Source organism: Anopheles merus, chromosome 3R (assembly GCF_017562075.2).
Source record: "Anopheles merus strain MAF chromosome 3R, AmerM5.1, whole genome shotgun sequence".
Lineage (NCBI taxonomy): Eukaryota > Metazoa > Arthropoda > Insecta > Diptera > Culicidae > Anopheles > Anopheles merus.
Window position 1 is genome coordinate 25,309,584 of NC_054084.1, and position 16,683 is coordinate 25,326,266.

The 16,683-nt window shown below is 47.6% G+C and overlaps 5 protein-coding genes across 6 annotated transcripts; 2 read left to right on the forward strand and 3 right to left on the reverse strand.

Moving 5' to 3' along the window:
• Positions 1 to 14: 14 nt before the first annotated feature.
• On the reverse strand, positions 15 to 2,558 carry LOC121597008 (putative zinc finger protein 66). The gene is made up of 2 exons (XM_041922454.1): positions 2,325 to 2,558; positions 15 to 2,243 (listed from the first exon to the last, which is right to left on the reverse strand). Exons 1-2 carry the CDS (start codon positions 2,439 to 2,441, stop codon positions 468 to 470), a joined length of 1,893 nt encoding a protein of 630 aa, XP_041778388.1. The 5' UTR covers positions 2,442 to 2,558; the 3' UTR covers positions 15 to 467.
• Positions 2,559 to 3,241: 683 nt separating this feature from the next.
• Positions 3,242 to 5,667, reverse strand: LOC121596068 (neuralized-like protein 2). The gene is made up of 3 exons (XM_041920679.1): positions 4,729 to 5,667; positions 4,098 to 4,644; positions 3,242 to 3,805 (listed from the first exon to the last, which is right to left on the reverse strand). The coding sequence occupies exons 1-3, from the start codon at positions 4,937 to 4,939 to the stop codon at positions 3,643 to 3,645; spliced, it is 921 nt and encodes a 306-aa protein (XP_041776613.1). The 5' UTR covers positions 4,940 to 5,667; the 3' UTR covers positions 3,242 to 3,642.
• A 244-nt stretch (positions 5,668 to 5,911) lies between these two features.
• On the reverse strand, positions 5,912 to 10,243 carry LOC121596064 (hornerin-like). 2 transcript variants are annotated; one of them, XM_041920675.1, is made up of 4 exons: positions 10,022 to 10,243; positions 8,369 to 8,654; positions 7,654 to 8,295; positions 5,912 to 7,581 (listed from the first exon to the last, which is right to left on the reverse strand). In XM_041920675.1, exons 2-4 carry the CDS (start codon positions 8,604 to 8,606, stop codon positions 6,992 to 6,994), a joined length of 1,470 nt encoding a protein of 489 aa, XP_041776609.1. In that variant the 5' UTR covers positions 8,607 to 8,654; positions 10,022 to 10,243; the 3' UTR covers positions 5,912 to 6,991. The 2 variants fall into 2 exon arrangements, with proteins under 2 accessions (XP_041776609.1, XP_041776610.1); XM_041920676.1 differs by lacking the exon at positions 10,022 to 10,243 and adding an exon at positions 9,364 to 9,724.
• Positions 10,244 to 10,464: 221 nt separating this feature from the next.
• On the forward strand, positions 10,465 to 11,264 carry LOC121596069 (probable NADH dehydrogenase [ubiquinone] iron-sulfur protein 6, mitochondrial). Its single transcript, XM_041920680.1, has 3 exons — positions 10,465 to 10,701; positions 10,844 to 11,023; positions 11,089 to 11,264. Exons 1-3 carry the CDS (start codon positions 10,573 to 10,575, stop codon positions 11,155 to 11,157), a joined length of 378 nt encoding a protein of 125 aa, XP_041776614.1. The 5' UTR covers positions 10,465 to 10,572; the 3' UTR covers positions 11,158 to 11,264.
• Positions 11,265 to 11,493: 229 nt separating this feature from the next.
• On the forward strand, positions 11,494 to 16,306 carry LOC121596067. Its single transcript, XM_041920678.1, has 5 exons — positions 11,494 to 12,542; positions 12,855 to 13,042; positions 13,141 to 13,258; positions 13,322 to 13,667; positions 13,733 to 16,306. Exons 1-5 carry the CDS (start codon positions 12,481 to 12,483, stop codon positions 14,003 to 14,005), a joined length of 987 nt encoding a protein of 328 aa, XP_041776612.1. The 5' UTR covers positions 11,494 to 12,480; the 3' UTR covers positions 14,006 to 16,306.
• Positions 16,307 to 16,683: the final 377 nt, after the last annotated feature.

Here is a 16,683-nt window from a genome sequence, read left to right on the forward strand (position 1 = left end):
TATTACGTATGTCGGTGCTAGGGGTGGTGGGGTTCTTTGTTAGAAAGTAACTATTGAGCATATATTTCTTAGCAATGTTGTTCCAAATTGCTAAACCTACCATAACTGTGGAGAGCCTTAAACATGAGATCCTTAATGTTATATAATTTGGTTGCCAATATTTTAAATTATGTCAAATTAATTTGAAATTTAGAAGAAGAAAAAGCTTTGTACCACGAAATCACTACTAGTTTAATATAAAATGTTGTTAAAACTGTCTTGAGTAAAATAGAGAAAGCGGAATAAGGTTTACATGTGAAGAGACAAATCATACCTTAATGATAGTTACTGAATTTAATCATACCATAATAATAATTACACTTCGTTGTTTAGTAACACCACCTAATGCTCAACCTTTCTTCAATCCACACTTACTTAACAATCTCTTAACAGGCTAGCTAAACGTGTACCTTCGAGCAACGACTCACCTAATCGCTGGACGACTCCATCTCACGTTGCCGCAGCAAACCCTCCTCCTCCTGCCTCCTTGCCTGGATCCTTTCGCACGCACTCGCACCCGATTGGTCCAATCGCAGGTACTCCTGATGATGATGCGCAAGTGCCACCGCAGATACGAACGTCGTTGCGCACAGCGCACAACGCCGGCTGCTGTTGGCGGCCTGTTCGCTCGCATGCGTACTCCTGTGCGCGGCCAGATTCGATGAGCTGGTAAACTTACGCGGACACTGCTTACACTTGAAGCTGCGCAGCCCCAGATGGACAGCAACGTGTTCACGCAGCTTGTGCCGGTACGCGAACCGTTTGCCGCACCGATCGCACTCGAACCGGCGCACACCTTCGTGGCGTATTTCCACGTGCTGCCGCAGGGCCGATGCGTTCGAGTACCTACCGTCGCACTGCTCGCACCGGAACGCCTTGTAGTGCACGCGGTAGTGAGCAAACATGAGTGGCAGCGATGCGGCTACGTATGTACAGCCCGCTTCCGGGCAGGGTTGCGGGTAGCCGGTCGTATCGTGCAGCGTAACCGGCAGCATGTCCCTGCACTCCCAGTACACCGCTTCCTGCGGGTAGTGTGCCTTCATGTGCCGGCGCCAGTCGCGGTAGTTGGTAAAGTTCTGCCGGCAGCCCGCTTCCCCACAGTGTATCACCGCATTCTGCTGCAGGTGCAGCATCTTGTGCTGCATGTAGTTGCTTTTCGAGTTAAACCCACGCATACAGTGCTGACACTGGAACAGTGGTTTCGCAGCGTGTACCTGTTTGTGCCGCTCGAGCAGTGTGCTGCTTTGGAAGGCTTTCGAGCAGACAGGGCACTTGTACCGCTGTAGCTCCATGTTCCGGTGGGCGGCCATGTGGAGGCGAAATTTGCGCGCATCTTGAAACTCCACACCGCACCGTTCGCACGTATACACGCCTTCGGACATGTGCATGCGCAGAAAGTGATCGTTGCGGGCAGTTATCTTGCGGAAGCGCAACCGACACTCGCTACAATCGAACGGGTAGCGGTGCGATTCAAGATGCTTGTTCAGGGCGCGTATGGTACGGTACTCAAACACCCGGTCGGTTGTACTACACTGCCGGCAGCGGAAGGGAAGCAGCTCGTTGTGCTCGATCAGATGCGCCGTCAGTTCGGCCTCGTTGGCGTAGACTTTGTAACACACGTAACATTTGTTGGGCACGATTGCACGGATCGCTTTCTGTTCGGCATTGGAAATGCGGCTCGATTCGTTCGTTAGCTCCAACGCTACTTCGCCGCTGTTTTTTCGATGCAGGAAAAGCGATTCTTCATCATCGCATGTATGTGTTGCTCCCTGAGATGGCACACCGCTTGTTTCACCGCCTTCTAGTGGACTGCTTATAATTTCCAACTCCTCGATGGCTTCGATCTTAATTTCGATCACTTTTTCCGCCGACTTATCGGGCCAGCCATTCTCTTCCGGTAGTGATTCTGCCCCATCGCTTAAACTCTCGACGGTCTTCTTTGGTTCGTCCGGGTCAGCATAGCCAGTCTCGCTGTGCTGTAGCATATCGGAAAGAGCATTCACTTCCAACAACTCCACCGCTGGCTGCAGTGTTTCTCCTGCTACTTTCTTTTCCAGCAAACGCTGCTCAAGCTGACCCTTTTCAAGCAGCGTACGGAGCAGCGTTTCCGCATTCACCAGCTGCTGGTGGAAGACGAAGCTGTACTCTAGGCTTTGGACACATTCCTGGCACACTTGGTTCGGGTACGATGGTGAACAAGAAAGCTGTACAGGAAAGGGCAAAAAAACAATGCACAGTCTAATGTGGATCAAGAATAGGGACAGCTTTGTAAAGGCGTTGCTTACATCGAAGCCAAACATTCGCATGATCGCCTTGTTCGGCTGTAGGTTCTCTACCAGTATGGTGTCCATTTCTGCAAACGGTTCACCCCACCGGGCACACAAACGACACACGGAGAGCATTCTTAAACAACTATTGCCTATCTTTTTTATAAATAACGAAAAAAGGTACAATTTTGTAGCCCCAAAAACTGGTGTACGATGTGGTACGGGCAGAGCTGTGTTTTGGTTGCTGCCCGTTTTGACAGTTCTCGACGTCATTTCAGCAGCACGAATAACAATATAAACAAACGAACAAGTAGTGATGGACATGGTGCGATCCGATCCTTCGACGCGATGCGTTCCGAAAACGGTTCCGAATTGATTCCCGTATGTGAATCTGATTCAACAGAAGTTCTTTGCAGATTCAACAAAGATAATCATTCAATTCCAATTTAATATTTGTATTATAAATGGACAATTTTTAAATTCTTTAAAATTATTTGTTTCTATTCAAACAACAGAAGCTATCTGTTAAAATGTTTCGATGTCATGCTTGATCATATTTGATTTGTTATTTGATTATGTTATTTGATTTGTAGTCATTTGATTTGTAGTCATTTGAATAGTCATCGATTTTACTTTACTTTTGGGAATTCGCTTCAGCTCTCCTCCTCGTGAAGCGTGCTGAGGCGAACTTTGACTGGCATAACAATGAAGAGAATTTACCTTTCATCCGACGTTCGTCGATAAATTGGCCTGTATTGGTGAATAACGCTTGTCACACAACGATGCGATAGTGGACTAATTGCACGCGTCCCCTTGAGCACTTATTGTCCTGGGAATCGCAAATCAATTAACTACAGCTACAATAAAATTTCCTCTTTTAGTGTACAAAACAAAGCGATTTAAATTAAACATGATGCATATATATTTCACCAATATTGTAGGATATTCTATATTTATTCATTCTTGTCGTTCACCTTCGTACACTATGCTTTAAAAGGAAACACAAACTTTCCAACACACGTACACAAAAAAATCACAAATTTTGGGACAATCATATACTGAGCGTCGTGCAGGACAATTTGAATTTGCTTGCAGGACTTGGATTTGATTAACTATTCACATTGATCGACAAAACGTCTTTGCAGTAGTAGTACGGTAGAAATTAATCCTTTGCCCCGTCCCCGCAGGCATCCTTATTCTTATTCACCCATATATCCTTTCCATTAGTTTCTTTTATAGAATCGTTTCATACATGTTTTGCTCTGGATGATTCGACAGCGTCTTGCAGGACCTGATTACCCAGGTCCGAGCAAATAGCTCGGGAGCCATTATTCCTTCAGATTTGAATTGGTTCCGATTTCAAATGAATACATTCTATAAAATAATTGTGAGAGTAGGACTGTTGATAGTAGTATGTGATGTACTTCGCATTCAGCAAGTGGAATTGTATTTGTAAGATTAACATTAACACCATGTCAAATCCAAAAATAAGCATAATTCTGAAAAAAAAAATCATTTATAATAAGCTTGTGTCTGTTTGATCTTTGATTAAGTCTGACTTAAGAAGTAGATGTGAAGAGCCCATGCAAACATACTCGAGCACATACTCGAGAAAAGGTATTCCGATACATTTGCATGATACTGGTCGTATAGGTTTAGAACCCGTTTTGTGACAAATTAATCCCTGCTCACTAATAAACAGCGCTATAGCCATTCACCCTGGGAGATTTCACTGTTTCACTGTATTAGGGGAGAGACGGGAAAAGATATAGTACACCCTTCACCACTTACATCCCGTACTGGAGCAGATAGTTTTTCAAACTTTCCGGCAGCGGCAGCTCGGGAATGGCCGATTTCTTCACCCGCGCCAGTATCGCATCCCGGCAGGCGCCCTGCAGCGTCGAGATGCCGTACAGCTGGATGATCTTCACCTGCTTCGTCGTGCCGTACACATCGATCACCACGTGCAGGGCCCCCTGCTTGTACGGGATGTCGTGTGTGCACGGGCCCTGATCCTCTCCATTGATGATGAAGTGCATCTCCGCCTTGTCCGCCTCGTGTTCGCTCGGCACAAAGATGACGCCGATGCGAGAGTTGGTGTCCGTCGGCAGTATGTCCGTGCTGGCACCACCGTCCTGGGCGATCGGTTTGAGCAGACTGCGCGGAAACACGCCACGGGACGTTTTCACGTTGATCCCATTGCCGAGGATGTTGCTTTTCAGCATCGAGTTGCCGACCGAGCGTGTGATGGGAAAGACCCAACTGTGCCCCAGGTTGGCCAGATCGGGCAGGGCGTACTGTAGTGCGGAGGCTGGTTTGATATCAAGCTGAGTGAGACCTAAAACACACACACACACACGGGGAAAGCACAATGCAAATTAATGAAGTTATCAAAACAATTGCTACCCAAAACGGAACTTACCCAACCGCATATGGCCGCTCCAGCCCCGCTCGTTCTTCTCAATCTCTAGCAGAAAGATTTCACCCGGCTGCAACGGGTTCTCGCTGAAGGTAAGCGCATTGCCGAAACTGGCCTTCCGGTACGCAACCGTGTTCTCGTTAAACAGAATTATGTTCTGACCGTGGTACGGATGAAATCGGGCCAACATTTTACGTGGATAGACCACCGTCATGCTGCATTCGTCTGCCAGTCCCAAGCGGGAAGCTGTTTGTAGCTGTTTCGCTGCGTGCCCAACAACGGGTATGTGTTGTTCGCCGCACCGGATCCACCGAGCTGCGTCCTTGACCTGCTAAAGCACTTCCGGTCCACTAGGGACTACGCAGAGCACAACGCAAATTGAATATCCACCAAAGACGTTTCTTTTCAGCATCCACCACAACACAAAACCCACTCGAACGTGTCGTGACGGAGTGGTCGGGGTAGTGGTTGGTGGTGGTACCGCTTACTGCGTTCTACACTCTTCCGAAACCGAACCAAATCTATTGGTTACGCCTGTATGCGTCCGTGCTTCGTCTAGTGGTTCCCACTGCCGATGTGTTATTTACGCAGCCGAGTTTAGATTCACGCTCGGTTGCAAATCATGCACTGCTTTTTTTTTCTTCTAATTCTGCTACTGCTGCTGCTGCCCCATGCCACTCTTCATTGTTTTCTTCCACACACAAACCCACACAGTGCTAGCGTCTATTACACAAAACACACAAAACTAGATGGCCCCGGTGCCGTACTCGTTCGGGATCACATTATCCAGCAGCGCTAGCTCGAAGCTGGCTACTCTTTTTTTTCTGACCAGCGGGAAGGAAAACGATGTAAAACGCCCGAAAAACACGGAACGCAGTTTTGTTTTCGTCGCCAGTGGGAATGCCACAATTGCTTTTCTGTTTTTGTTGTGAAACCCCTCTCCGAAAGCTGTCAGACAGGTGTGCGGTTGCTTTGGCGTACACTGTAGCGTACGCTGCACAACGGGCGACTCTTCGGACAAAACGGGCCGTTATTTTATTTTGAGACTTTTGAACTTGGTGCACATTTTTGGCTCGTTTCTTCTGCGAAAATTGCTTACTTTCACACAAATGAGACAAACGGAATTGGAATTAAGTGTTGTATAGGATACCAACGTCATCATCAATGAATAAACACCAATCGTTCGTACCAATGCATGCGTTAATATATATTAGCAGCGTTTTTTTCATACACAATCACGATAAATTAGGACCTTTCGCATCTTCTATCCGATTGATTGCTGCTGAACAGAACATACTAAGATAAACAGATTAAAAAGGGGGGAGGGAGGGAGAGGTGTTTAAAACAATAGTTAAAAATCGAATTATGTTTTCATTAAAATGCTAAACGTAAGCGGTTACTGTTACGAATAAATAACAACCTACAGCGTGTGCACACTCAAAACGCAATGCAGAAATTGCAAGAACTAAATGCTTATCGTATGCGTAGCTCGGTTCGGTTGCGTTGCGACGTTGCGCAATATTTTGCAGAATAGATACATGAACTGCTTTCGCACATCGTGCTGGCCGTACGCGTATAGTGTAGTTTTGCAGCGAACCAGCGTAATCAAGGGTTTAAAATAATTGTTTTAATAAATCAGTACAGCTCAGACAGGTCGATCGCAATTTAAAAAAAAACGATACAAATGATCCTCTTCTTTTGCCTGTGTTGCATCAGCTTGAAGCATCGATCTATATTATTGCATTCTACCCAAATCTAGTCTTTTCGTGTATATCGCTGTTAGAAAAAAAAACAGCGATGTGCATCCACTCAATTGACGCAAAGCGTATAAGCCTTTGCAAAAGAGCTTGCTCATTTGAAATCTAAAAACCTCATCTCATAACGAATCTTGTTACTTTGGGCAGCCACAAATAACTTACAAAAAAGTAGAATCTAGTCATTGAAAATTGGGCTTAAATCGTCTAAATTCCCAATCAAATCAGTACACCTATGCAGTGTACGATTAGTTTAAAAGATAAATAAACAATTAACATACTAAAATCAGGAAGCATTTGCTTCCACAAAACCACTGCGGTGAATCATTACCCAAATGAGTTCACAAACAGCAAGAGTCATTATCGGAAACTCGTCAAAAAAGAAATAAAAAAAGTGCTGCCTTCGTTAAAATTTACGTGCGGGAGAGATTACACATTACACCATTCGACGCTCACTCCCTAACAATCCAATTGGAAACCAATAAGCGTTTCCTTTTTCACCAAACACTATCTCACTGTTCCTGCTGCAGCCGTAGTTCCTTTACCTTCGATGCTAGCTTTTCATTCTCTCGTGCCAGTTCGCGGGCAAGCTTCTCATCAATTTCTGCATTTTTTTCAATAATTTTCGAAATTGTTTTGAGTGTCGCCTTTGCCGCCCCGGACACGGGCTGTGTCGAGTTGGGTTTGGTAGCAGCAGCAGTAGTAGTAGTAGTAGTAGCAGTGGTAGCGATGATGTTCTCGTTCTTATCGTTACTTGTAGCGATTGCCGCCGTACGGTTGCGGTTCAATCGATCCTGCACACTGCTGCTACTCTTCTGGGACCCACCACTTCCACCCTTGCCATTCATGGGTCCCGATTTTTTGGCACTTTCTCCGCCGACCCGATCCGATTTCCGACCGGCAGCGTTGCGATTAAAATGATCACCCGCATGTGCGTCCTTGCGGCCCGCACTGGCAGTCAGCGGTAGGTGCTGGTGATGGCCACCACCACCACCGTGCGACGACTGGTTGTGATCTCCCGGACCGCTGTGAAACTGAAATTGAGGCTTCGCCGGCTGACGAGGCCCAACTCGTCCACTGCCGATGATTGGGGGAGATGTTACTGCAAAATGGAAATAAGTGTATCTTTAGCTAAAGCGATTGAAAATGAACTATCTTATTGGGGGCACCATACCTTTCACACTCTTGAACTCGCCATCGCGCGATATCGAAATGGTCAGATTCGGTTCCAGCTTGGCCGAGGCATGCACACCGCTATCATCCTTGCTGCGATGCTCCTGGCCATCATGCTGCTCACCGCGTGACCTCCAGTGTCCACCTCCTTCGTGTGTCACGTGTGTCGTTCCACGGCCACTCGTTCCACGCCTCTGTTGCTCCCCCGTAGCTGATCGCCAACCGTCGTGCTCGTTGGTGGAAAACGAACGCTGAATGTTCGTCCCACCGCCATGATGACCATGATGGCCATGTTGCTTCCCTCCCCTACCTCTTCCACCCTGGCCGGGTGTTGCGCCGACCACTTCCCTGTGTCCTCCCTGTGGCCGATGTCCACTACGATTGTTGGGATTGCGGCGATCGAAATGATCGGTCCCTTTTACCGGCGGACTTCTACCATTCCCATTGGCTGACGGGGCTACATTGTTGTTTGGGGTGGCTCCTCCATCACCAGCCGCCGCCCCTGTCGCCACTTTCTCACCGTCGCGCTCTACGTCGGCCAGAAAGCTGTACGCCGGATCCGGTGGTGGCCCTTCACCCTCAGCAAAGCCCTTATACTCTTTCGCTATCTTCTGTATGAAGGCATTCTTTTCTTTCTTTCTCTCTGTAAATACAATCTAAACGTTAAACGAAGCCCTTTCTGTTAGCTTGGCCCACTGGCAGCCATTTTCCATTACCTTCTAGCTGTGCCAGCGTGCTTTCGTCAAGCTCGTAGTTGAAATCGATCTTGTCGTACTTATGCTCCCGGGGCCAATCGTCATCCTTCGGAGGTTTGATTTCCACCATGGCATTTTCCTTCATCGCGCGCAGCCGGTCCTCCTCCGCCTCACGGTACTTCTTCTCGATTTCCTCATTGCGCTTCTTGATGCGCGCGATACGGGCCTCTAGATCTTCCTGGCTCTGCACGGATGTCATGCTTGCCTGGTTCGTATAGCTTCACCCGTTCACTAGCAAAGATCGATACTACAACGAGACGAGGAAAACAAAACGTTAAACATGGCCACACGTACAGCTAATGAAGAAGGCTTCGGAAAGCAAAGCACAAAAACGGCCCCCAAATCCAATGAAGCATGACGTTTTTTAGCCTATTTCCGTTCATCTTCTACATCTTCCCAGCTATTACATGATCTGCCCCATTCACCTCCAACTGGTACTGCAGTCGTGTACCGTGAAATTGTCCTCGGAAAGATAATTTTTTTAAGGCCAGTTAGTTCATACTTCCGCAGGGTGTGTCAACTTTATCCTTTTAAGGATCTGCCTTTGTTGTTTTCCACTCTTCCTTTTTCGCTTAACCCACCACCTCTACCATTCTGATCGGTCAATGTCCGATCGTGGCAAAACTGAATGCATTCGGACGGTGACTGCAATTAGAGAAACCGCCAACACGAGCTGGCCTACATCGACCGTGGCCACTTTCACATGTCCAAAGAGACGAACGAAACCGCATCTCTTGCCGAGCGCCGCGCATCAGGGTAGGCATTGTTTCACGATTTCTAAATGCGTCTCGCCCAAGTAACGGTAAACGCATGGCCAGTTTACCAGTCGCGTTTGACCGCGTGGTTCTATTGCCATAAATCACTCCAAACGACCCGTACTTGCTAATGAATGCACAACTTGGTAGGCTAATCCGTGGCTCTTTTATGAATGGATAGCTCAGCTCAACTCTACTCACATGGCACTTGCACTTGCTGTCTGAACGATCTTCCTTGAATTTGTGTTGATTGGTAACGCTGTAGCGATCCCTGCAGCGAACTGTTGTTCTGCACTTTTCCACCTTATGTTGGAATGCTCGCACTGTGTATCGTCACAAACGCGATCACCACCCCGTCTCGAGTTGATGAAAATATCTCTCGTCTTCCCTACACCCCGGCCTGGTCTGCGCTCTAAGATTGCCGTGAGATGGATTCGCAACAAGCTCGAGTTTTCGACGCAAATTTCCGCGCTCTGCTTTCCAACATTCGTCCCCCCCACCATTCTCCGATCAGATGAAGCACACGCAGGTAAAGGCGTGTGTACGCATACCAAGAGACTTCAACCAGCAAGGTTGCTGGCGTGAAGGCAAAGCAGCAATTGCCACAACACCAACAACAACAACACTAACAACAACAACACTAACAACAACACCAACAACATTCCTGCTGTGGGAGTGAACGGTGGGAGGCCACAAAACCAACCGGCAGATAGAAAAAGCGGGAACCTCCATGGGACATCCACAGCTGGTTTTACATTTTGCGCTTGCAACGACGATTGGAGATTTCTCCGTGCGGAACGCGAAATGCACGTAAACAAAATGCGACCCCCAAAGCCTGTGGGCCGTGCATTTTCCTTACCTGCGTACGTGGATTGTGAGGGCAACCGTGGCTGGGCAGTAGCGGGCCGTCGTCGATACAGCGGGAACGTTTCTAGCAGCGTGCTCGGTACACCATTTTTGGTGGTGAAATTAATTTCTTTCACAGATCATTTTATAAAGAGCGTTTCTTGCGACACTCTGCAGCACTTGTTTCTGTTTTTCTTCTGGTTCGTTTCACGGTCGGTGTTATTGACAGCTGCTCGGGCAGGTGACCTGTTCGATTATTCGTGCTTGAATGCAATGATGGAATAATGTGTCATTTGTATGTTTAAAAAAATGCGCGAATGCTTTGAACTAATTTCAGGATTTTCTGAACATTTATTTCGTACACTTATTTAATGGAAAAAAACATTTCTCTAACTTTGTTGATAGATTTTTATAACGTTGCCCGAATAATCGAGATTCACCCTGCAGCTGTCACAGCTGTCAAACCCCGATCAGCTGCCAATTCTGCTGCAAGTCGGTGTCGCACGATCGAAATAAAAACAACACAGCTCAGCCCAGCAGCGGAATAACAAATCACACGCCGGAATGGCCTCACGGATGATTCTTTCGCCCGCCCGGCGACTGGCGAACGTGGTCAGCACGCGCTCCATCACCACCCAGGTGCTTGCTACGCAGTGCGCCACCATTAAGGACGAAATCACACACACGGGACAAGTAAGTGTAGAGAACCGTCTGCCCCCCCGACTGCCTGCCAAACCAGAGGCACGATTACGCAAGTCTCATCCCATTCCGTTTCGGAATCGGTCAGGTTGTTATTTCCCGTTGCTCATTTATCGCATTAATGTTTCTATTTCAGTTCTACGAAGCGAACGACTATCGGAATGCCCGTTTCGTGAACGCTACCAAGGTGGTCAACCCGAACTGGGCCATTAAGCTGATCGACGAGCTGCCAATCGTCAAGTCGGAGCAGCGTGTCGTGTGCTGCGACGGTGGAACCGATCCCGCCCTTGGCCATCCCAAAGTGTACATCAATTTGGTAAAGATTCTATATAAAAACCCGAGGGAAAATAGCAGCCACTTTAATAATGTCGCCCTTTTCAGGACAAACCCGGTGCCCATGCCTGCGGATACTGTGGGCAGCGTTTCGAGAAGATCGATCATCATCACTGAAGTTGCTTGCTTTTTTGCTGCGTGATCAAACAAAACAAAACCAACTACGCCCGTCATGCTGCTTCGTTGAACCTTTAGTCAAATAAACGGAGGATACAAAAACAAAACTAAATCACTTCCGTTATCGAAACTTAGTCCCTTGACCTTGATTGTTTTTGTGGCGATGTTGGATGATTTTAGTTTTTTAAATTGATCTTTTGCCCGTTTAAACAACTTTCGGATGATTAGCAATAACATTTGCAAACGGGCAATTTCTCGGCCATGCCGAACAATTAAAATCTCATTAAAATAATCAGCCAAAATCAAAAACCTGCCCCCCGACGGGCTCGATTTTGTTTGTTTCAGCTAAAATGTACCTCTTTCTCTTTCACTCTCTCAAACGGCCGGCTATGCATTTGTCTCGCTCGTACACGATGCTTTGCGAAGGGTTGCTGCAGCGCTTGCGTTGTCGACGCGCATCACAGACACACACACACACGCGCACACACACCCCCGTGCAGGTTTGACAGTTGAATAGGAGATTTTCACTATCAGTCGAGTCGGGCCTTCGAACTTTTCTAGAACCTTTGCATCCAGCAGCGGTAGCAATCGAGTGAAAAACACACACACACACACGGAAAACAAACGACAGCAAACGTTTCCCGTTTCGATACTTTGTTATATAGTTAGTTCACCAAAACTCTATTCTTCCTTCGCGTTATATTTTGATACCTTTTCGACGGTACGGTGTGTTCGGCGACGGCAACGGGCGGTTTTTCGTTTCGGTTTCATCTTCGCTTCGCGTCCCACCGTCGTGGTTGTGAAACTCGTTACAGCAGCAGAAACGGAAAATTAGCTTTTCCTCATCCCATCCCGAAACAAAACAAAACGCTACATTCCACGGTGGGCCATCGGTGCGATACGCAAAACATCAGGTGACGACGGCAAGCCTGAAAGGTGACCTCCTACGTGACTTTTGGTAAAACACCCGCATCCTTGCATCAGACACGCTACCGTACCCTCCCTTCTCCGCCGACTGTGTGTGTGTGAGTCGGTGTGCTTGTGTTTGCTGCTGTGATCATTCGTCCATACAACACAGCCGAGCCCAGCTAATCTTCGCGTAAAATCAAGCAAAACGGGCCAATCTCTAGCATCGAGTAGCGATTTTCCGCATCACAACAAACGCGCATAAAATCAGCTGAGAGCCGAACGAACTATCCGCCACCGCCTACTACTGTGCTGTTGTTGCCTGCCAGCCTGCCCGCTGCTCGGTGGCAGAAGGTAGAGGTAGAGGTTTGTGAACCCCCGTGTCCTTTAAAAGGCATCAAAATTTGCGTCGTAAAGATGGACCTTTTAAAAAAATTTATGGGCTTAGACGGCCGGAAGGACGACGATGACGATAACAGGTAGGTGGATTTGGCTGTGGGTGGGTGGGTGTGTGTGTGTGTGTGTTTTGCACCTCACCGCTGCTCCAAAACAACAACTTTGTCGATTCCATTTCCATTCCATTCCTGGCACCACCATCATGAGCAACCTTCCTTCTTTTTGCCTTTCCCGGTTTCGTGTATTCACTTGCTCGCTTGCCTGGTTTTTCGTGCCGCGGGGTCGTGTATGCGCCTGTCCATGCATTTAATGATTCTTCCCATTTTCCTATTCCTCGTTGCTTTACCTTACTTCACAATATTTACACTCTCACTCACTCGCTCTCTCACACACAGGAAGAAGAAATCAACGCTCAAGGACGAGTTCCGCAAGCCGATCTGGGTGGAGGAGGACGACAGCGACGACGAGCTGTTTGATAATCGCAAAATTTACGGTGTGCAAATTTTCACCAACCCGATCGAAATGCAGAAGTACTTCGAGCAGCAGATGCAGGAAATGTGGAAGTCACTCGACGAGTACGACGGTAAGAGAGATAGAGAGAGAGAGAGAGAGAGAGTGCGGCAGAAGAAGAAGGAAAAAATGTTACCAGCATCGCCTACTTCATGTGCATTTTCATTCCAGAGTCTGTAAAGATGTTTGATCATGACTTGAAGCAAGACTTCCTGAAGCCAGGCTTTGAAGAATCGATCCGTGACATTGGCAAGCAGATGAAACCGCAAGACACCGATCTGGATGGAGAGTGAGTGGCATGGGCGAAGAGATTATTAACAGTGATTAATATTGAACTTTCCTTCTACTGTAGGATCTACGCCGATCAGCTGCATTCGCTGCTGCAGCGCATCACACCGGACATGAAGGAACTGATGCTGAAGAAGCGCATGGAGAGGAACGAAACGGTTGGCGCTTCCAGCGCAGCCGCCCGCCGCAAGCCGACGGACGACGAGAAGGTGATGGATCTGATTCATGGTATAACCGAGCAGAGGAACCACCCGACCGGCGGTACCGTCTCGAAGCCGGCGATGAAATCACGCAACCACGGTGGACTTGGGCAGCGTTTCCCCGAGGGGGGACTGTTTGAGGGCGCATTCCAGGGACCGCGTATGTTCGGCCAAAGCATCATCTCGCAGACGATTCGCCGTCCCGATGGGGTAAGTATTTATCGCTGTGATTTTGTGAGAATGTCCCTTTTGCTAACGCCTTATTGTTCACGCAGTCATACGAAACGCGTCGTACCGTTCGCGACTCCGAGGGCAACACCCAAACGACCGTTACACTGTCCACGAAGGACGGCCGCAAGGAAACGGTCACCACGTACGATGACGATGCGGCCTTTGGTGGCATGAAGAGGAACGGCAGCGCCAACGGTGGCGGCGGAGGAGGGCACCAGCGTGGGGACGCCGAGCTGCCGACCGGAGCACTGCTAGCAATGGATGGCAAGTTCGGCCTCAACAACAATGGTTATGTGCTGCCGAAGAACCTCTGGTGACTTCACGCGTCGCAAACCGACCGTAACGATGCGCTGCTTTGCTGGGAGCCAACCGCAGGAGAAACCGACTGGCCGGAGCTGGCCATCAGTTGTAGCAACGGCAACCGCAGCAGCGAATCGTACATTTATCCCAATTCTGAATGTAGTAGTAACATTAATAGCAATGACCGTTGCCATAGACCTAGCACTAGTTCCCGTAGCAGTAGTCCCCACGGACTGACCCAACATTGTGCCGACGACTGTTGCATTGATCTCTTCTCCCATCGCTTCCCGTACCATCGGTGTGAGCGGCGAACGATCGGCGCTGATCGTGCGCACGCTTCCTACGATCTTTCCAGCCGCATCCTCACCTCATCCTCGCTCGTGCTGATGCTGATGCTGTACCTTACTTCTGCTTCCCTCGCCGTTTGCTTGCTGCTCGCGCTGCGTGTTACTCGCAGGAACAGCAAACCCTACCGATTGGGGCATCCCAGCGCCCAGCAGAAGACAGGTACTGGTAGTACCGGTGGTTGGAGTTTTAGTATTACGTTTCCCGTGCAGGCCGCTGCCGCCGCCGCACCCACTGCGAACGGCGGGCGTGCATGCTGGCAGGCGCACTGCTGCACTGCACCGATCGCTTTATGAAAGCTGTTGCCAACGCACCTCGGTGCGCCATTCCCCCACACACCTCCACCACAACCTGTCTCGGATGGCAACGGGAGGACCGGAATCGAGCGGATTGTGAGTTTGTGATATTATTTTACACCGCCGAGTAGCAGCACAGACGGTAGACGACCACCGCGGCAAACGGGTGACAGTGGCGGCGACGGCGGCGGCGAAAAGGCGACCCAGCCAGGCGTTACCCTGCGCTACTACGGTGCGGATAAGTGTAAAGCGTTGATTGTGATTATGATTAGTACGATTGTGAGTTTTATTATTATGATTACGATTATTATTGCTACTATTACGATTACTACTACTACCACTAGTACTACTATCGCGTGCGTGATTGTGATGCGCGCTTATGCTAAGTTCGTTAGGGTGTACGACAAGTTCCGCAGCTGATGGTGACTGAACACAGCGCGCTCTTCGCCGTACCGTGGATTCCATCGGATAGGATTAGGCACGTGTGTAAAGAAGAAGGAGAGAGAGAGAGAGAGTACAGGGACAATATGAAGCACGGGGAGGTAGGGCAGTAGGAAGCTGTGTGCGTTATGGGTGCCGGATCTTTTTGCTGATCTTTCGAACTATCCTTCTGAAAAAGGATCGTTTAAGGCTGGCTTCTTGGTCTTGTTGTCCCATAACGTACCGGGTTCCAAATGGAACCGATTTGTGAATAACGTTTTAGATAGGTTACTTTATGTTTTCTTTTTAGCAAAACAAACATTGACATCGATTTCTTTTAGGTTTTTTTTTTACGTTTTAAGAATGGTGGAATAGCTTTTTGAAAGATCGTAGGAAGATGAAACGCAATAGACGTATTAAAAGGATAATGACGCACATATCTTGCGGTCGGCAGGAGAGATGAGAACAGAGATTGGCCAGTATTTCGGTCATTGCAGGGAATGTCCGTGTGCGTGTTTGTGTGTGTGTGTGTGTGTGTGCAATGTGTATTTTTTAAGGAAAAGGAAAGCATCCTTGAAAGCGTATCTTGGTTTTATCTTTGTAACGAAACTGAACCCTATATTCGGTTCAAAATTTATTCAACACTTTTTACACTACTTAAGACATTTACTTTTATATACCCCTTTCAAGTGTACGATAACATCCTTTGGTGAGAGAAATGATGAAGCATAGAGAAAGAGAAAAAGAGAGGGAGAGGGAAACGAAGAAAGCTTCGCAGGGAAGCAGGGAAGGGATACAGCAGCTACAACGACAACAACAACCCACACCAAAATGAGCATACCAAATGATGATACAAAATCCGCCAGAAATCATACTCTCGATCATACAACACACACACGTCTCTCCGTTTTGAATAATCCCATGATTTCGTTTCACTGCTAGAAACGGTATACTCTATCTTAGTACCAATCTTATTCCTAGATACGCAAGACATCCGCCGATAAGTACCGTTAATATTCAGCATTTCAATGCGGTCTTACCGTCCCCGTCGTTAAAAGAGAGCAGCAAAACATATGAATGACTTCTTCTTCCAACCGCTCTAAGAACAAGCCAACAATAGCAATAGCTACACCGTGGCATTATATTGCCCACTTCAACCACTTTCAAATCTTCACATCCCAAATCTTATCTTCATCGGCAAGTGTGTAGTGTAGTTGTATTACAGCAGAGAATAAACTTTTCAATGCAGACCCACTACATCAGGAAGGGGTGTTAGTTTTATTTCCTTTTAAACTATTTCTTTCCACAGCACAGCTTTGAGCGACGACGACAGCTTTCCTTTACATTTCAATCGATATCTTTATTTTTGCACTCTTTGCTTGTCTCGGACAAAATCAACATCATTTGCAGACACTACAGTATCGTTTCTATCATTAATATAATTATTCTTATTGTACAGTGCAGTATTTTCTTATTTGAAAAAGCTGCTTGGAATCGTATTACACTTTACGATTTTGCAAATTAATTCTCCCGGATGGAACCTTTTTTTTGGATTTTCTCCAAGAAAGAAACCCACAACCACAACCTAAGATACCGATGGATCGCGTATAAAAAGGAATTTCTTCTAGTCATTC

Coding starts and splice junctions, on each gene's coding strand:
- LOC121596068 (XM_041920679.1), bottom strand. CDS start 4,939: ATGACGGTGGTCTATCCACGTAAAATGTTGGCCCGATTTCATCCGTAC. Junction 4,645..4,728: donor GAGCGGCCATATGCGGTTGG/GTAAGTTCCGTT, acceptor TGTGTGTTTTAG/GTCTCACTCAGCTTGATATC. Junction 3,806..4,097: donor TATCTGCTCCAGTACGGGAT/GTAAGTGGTGAA, acceptor TTTTTTTTTCAG/AATTATGCTTATTTTTGGAT.
- LOC121596064 (XM_041920675.1), bottom strand. CDS start 8,606: ATGACATCCGTGCAGAGCCAGGAAGATCTAGAGGCCCGTATCGCGCGC. Junction 8,296..8,368: donor CACGCTGGCACAGCTAGAAG/GTAATGGAAAAT, acceptor TTGTATTTACAG/AGAGAAAGAAAGAAAAGAAT. Junction 7,582..7,653: donor CGAGTTCAAGAGTGTGAAAG/GTATGGTGCCCC, acceptor TCCATTTTGCAG/TAACATCTCCCCCAATCATC.
- LOC121596069 (XM_041920680.1), top strand. CDS start 10,573: ATGGCCTCACGGATGATTCTTTCGCCCGCCCGGCGACTGGCGAACGTG. Junction 10,702..10,843: donor AAATCACACACACGGGACAA/GTAAGTGTAGAG, acceptor TTTCTATTTCAG/TTCTACGAAGCGAACGACTA. Junction 11,024..11,088: donor CCAAAGTGTACATCAATTTG/GTAAAGATTCTA, acceptor CGCCCTTTTCAG/GACAAACCCGGTGCCCATGC.
- LOC121596067 (XM_041920678.1), top strand. CDS start 12,481: ATGGACCTTTTAAAAAAATTTATGGGCTTAGACGGCCGGAAGGACGAC. Junction 13,259..13,321: donor GACACCGATCTGGATGGAGA/GTGAGTGGCATG, acceptor CTTCTACTGTAG/GATCTACGCCGATCAGCTGC. Junction 13,668..13,732: donor CGATTCGCCGTCCCGATGGG/GTAAGTATTTAT, acceptor TTGTTCACGCAG/TCATACGAAACGCGTCGTAC.
- LOC121597008 (XM_041922454.1), bottom strand. CDS start 2,441: ATGCTCTCCGTGTGTCGTTTGTGTGCCCGGTGGGGTGAACCGTTTGCA. Junction 2,244..2,324: donor TGCGAATGTTTGGCTTCGAT/GTAAGCAACGCC, acceptor TTTCCTGTACAG/CTTTCTTGTTCACCATCGTA.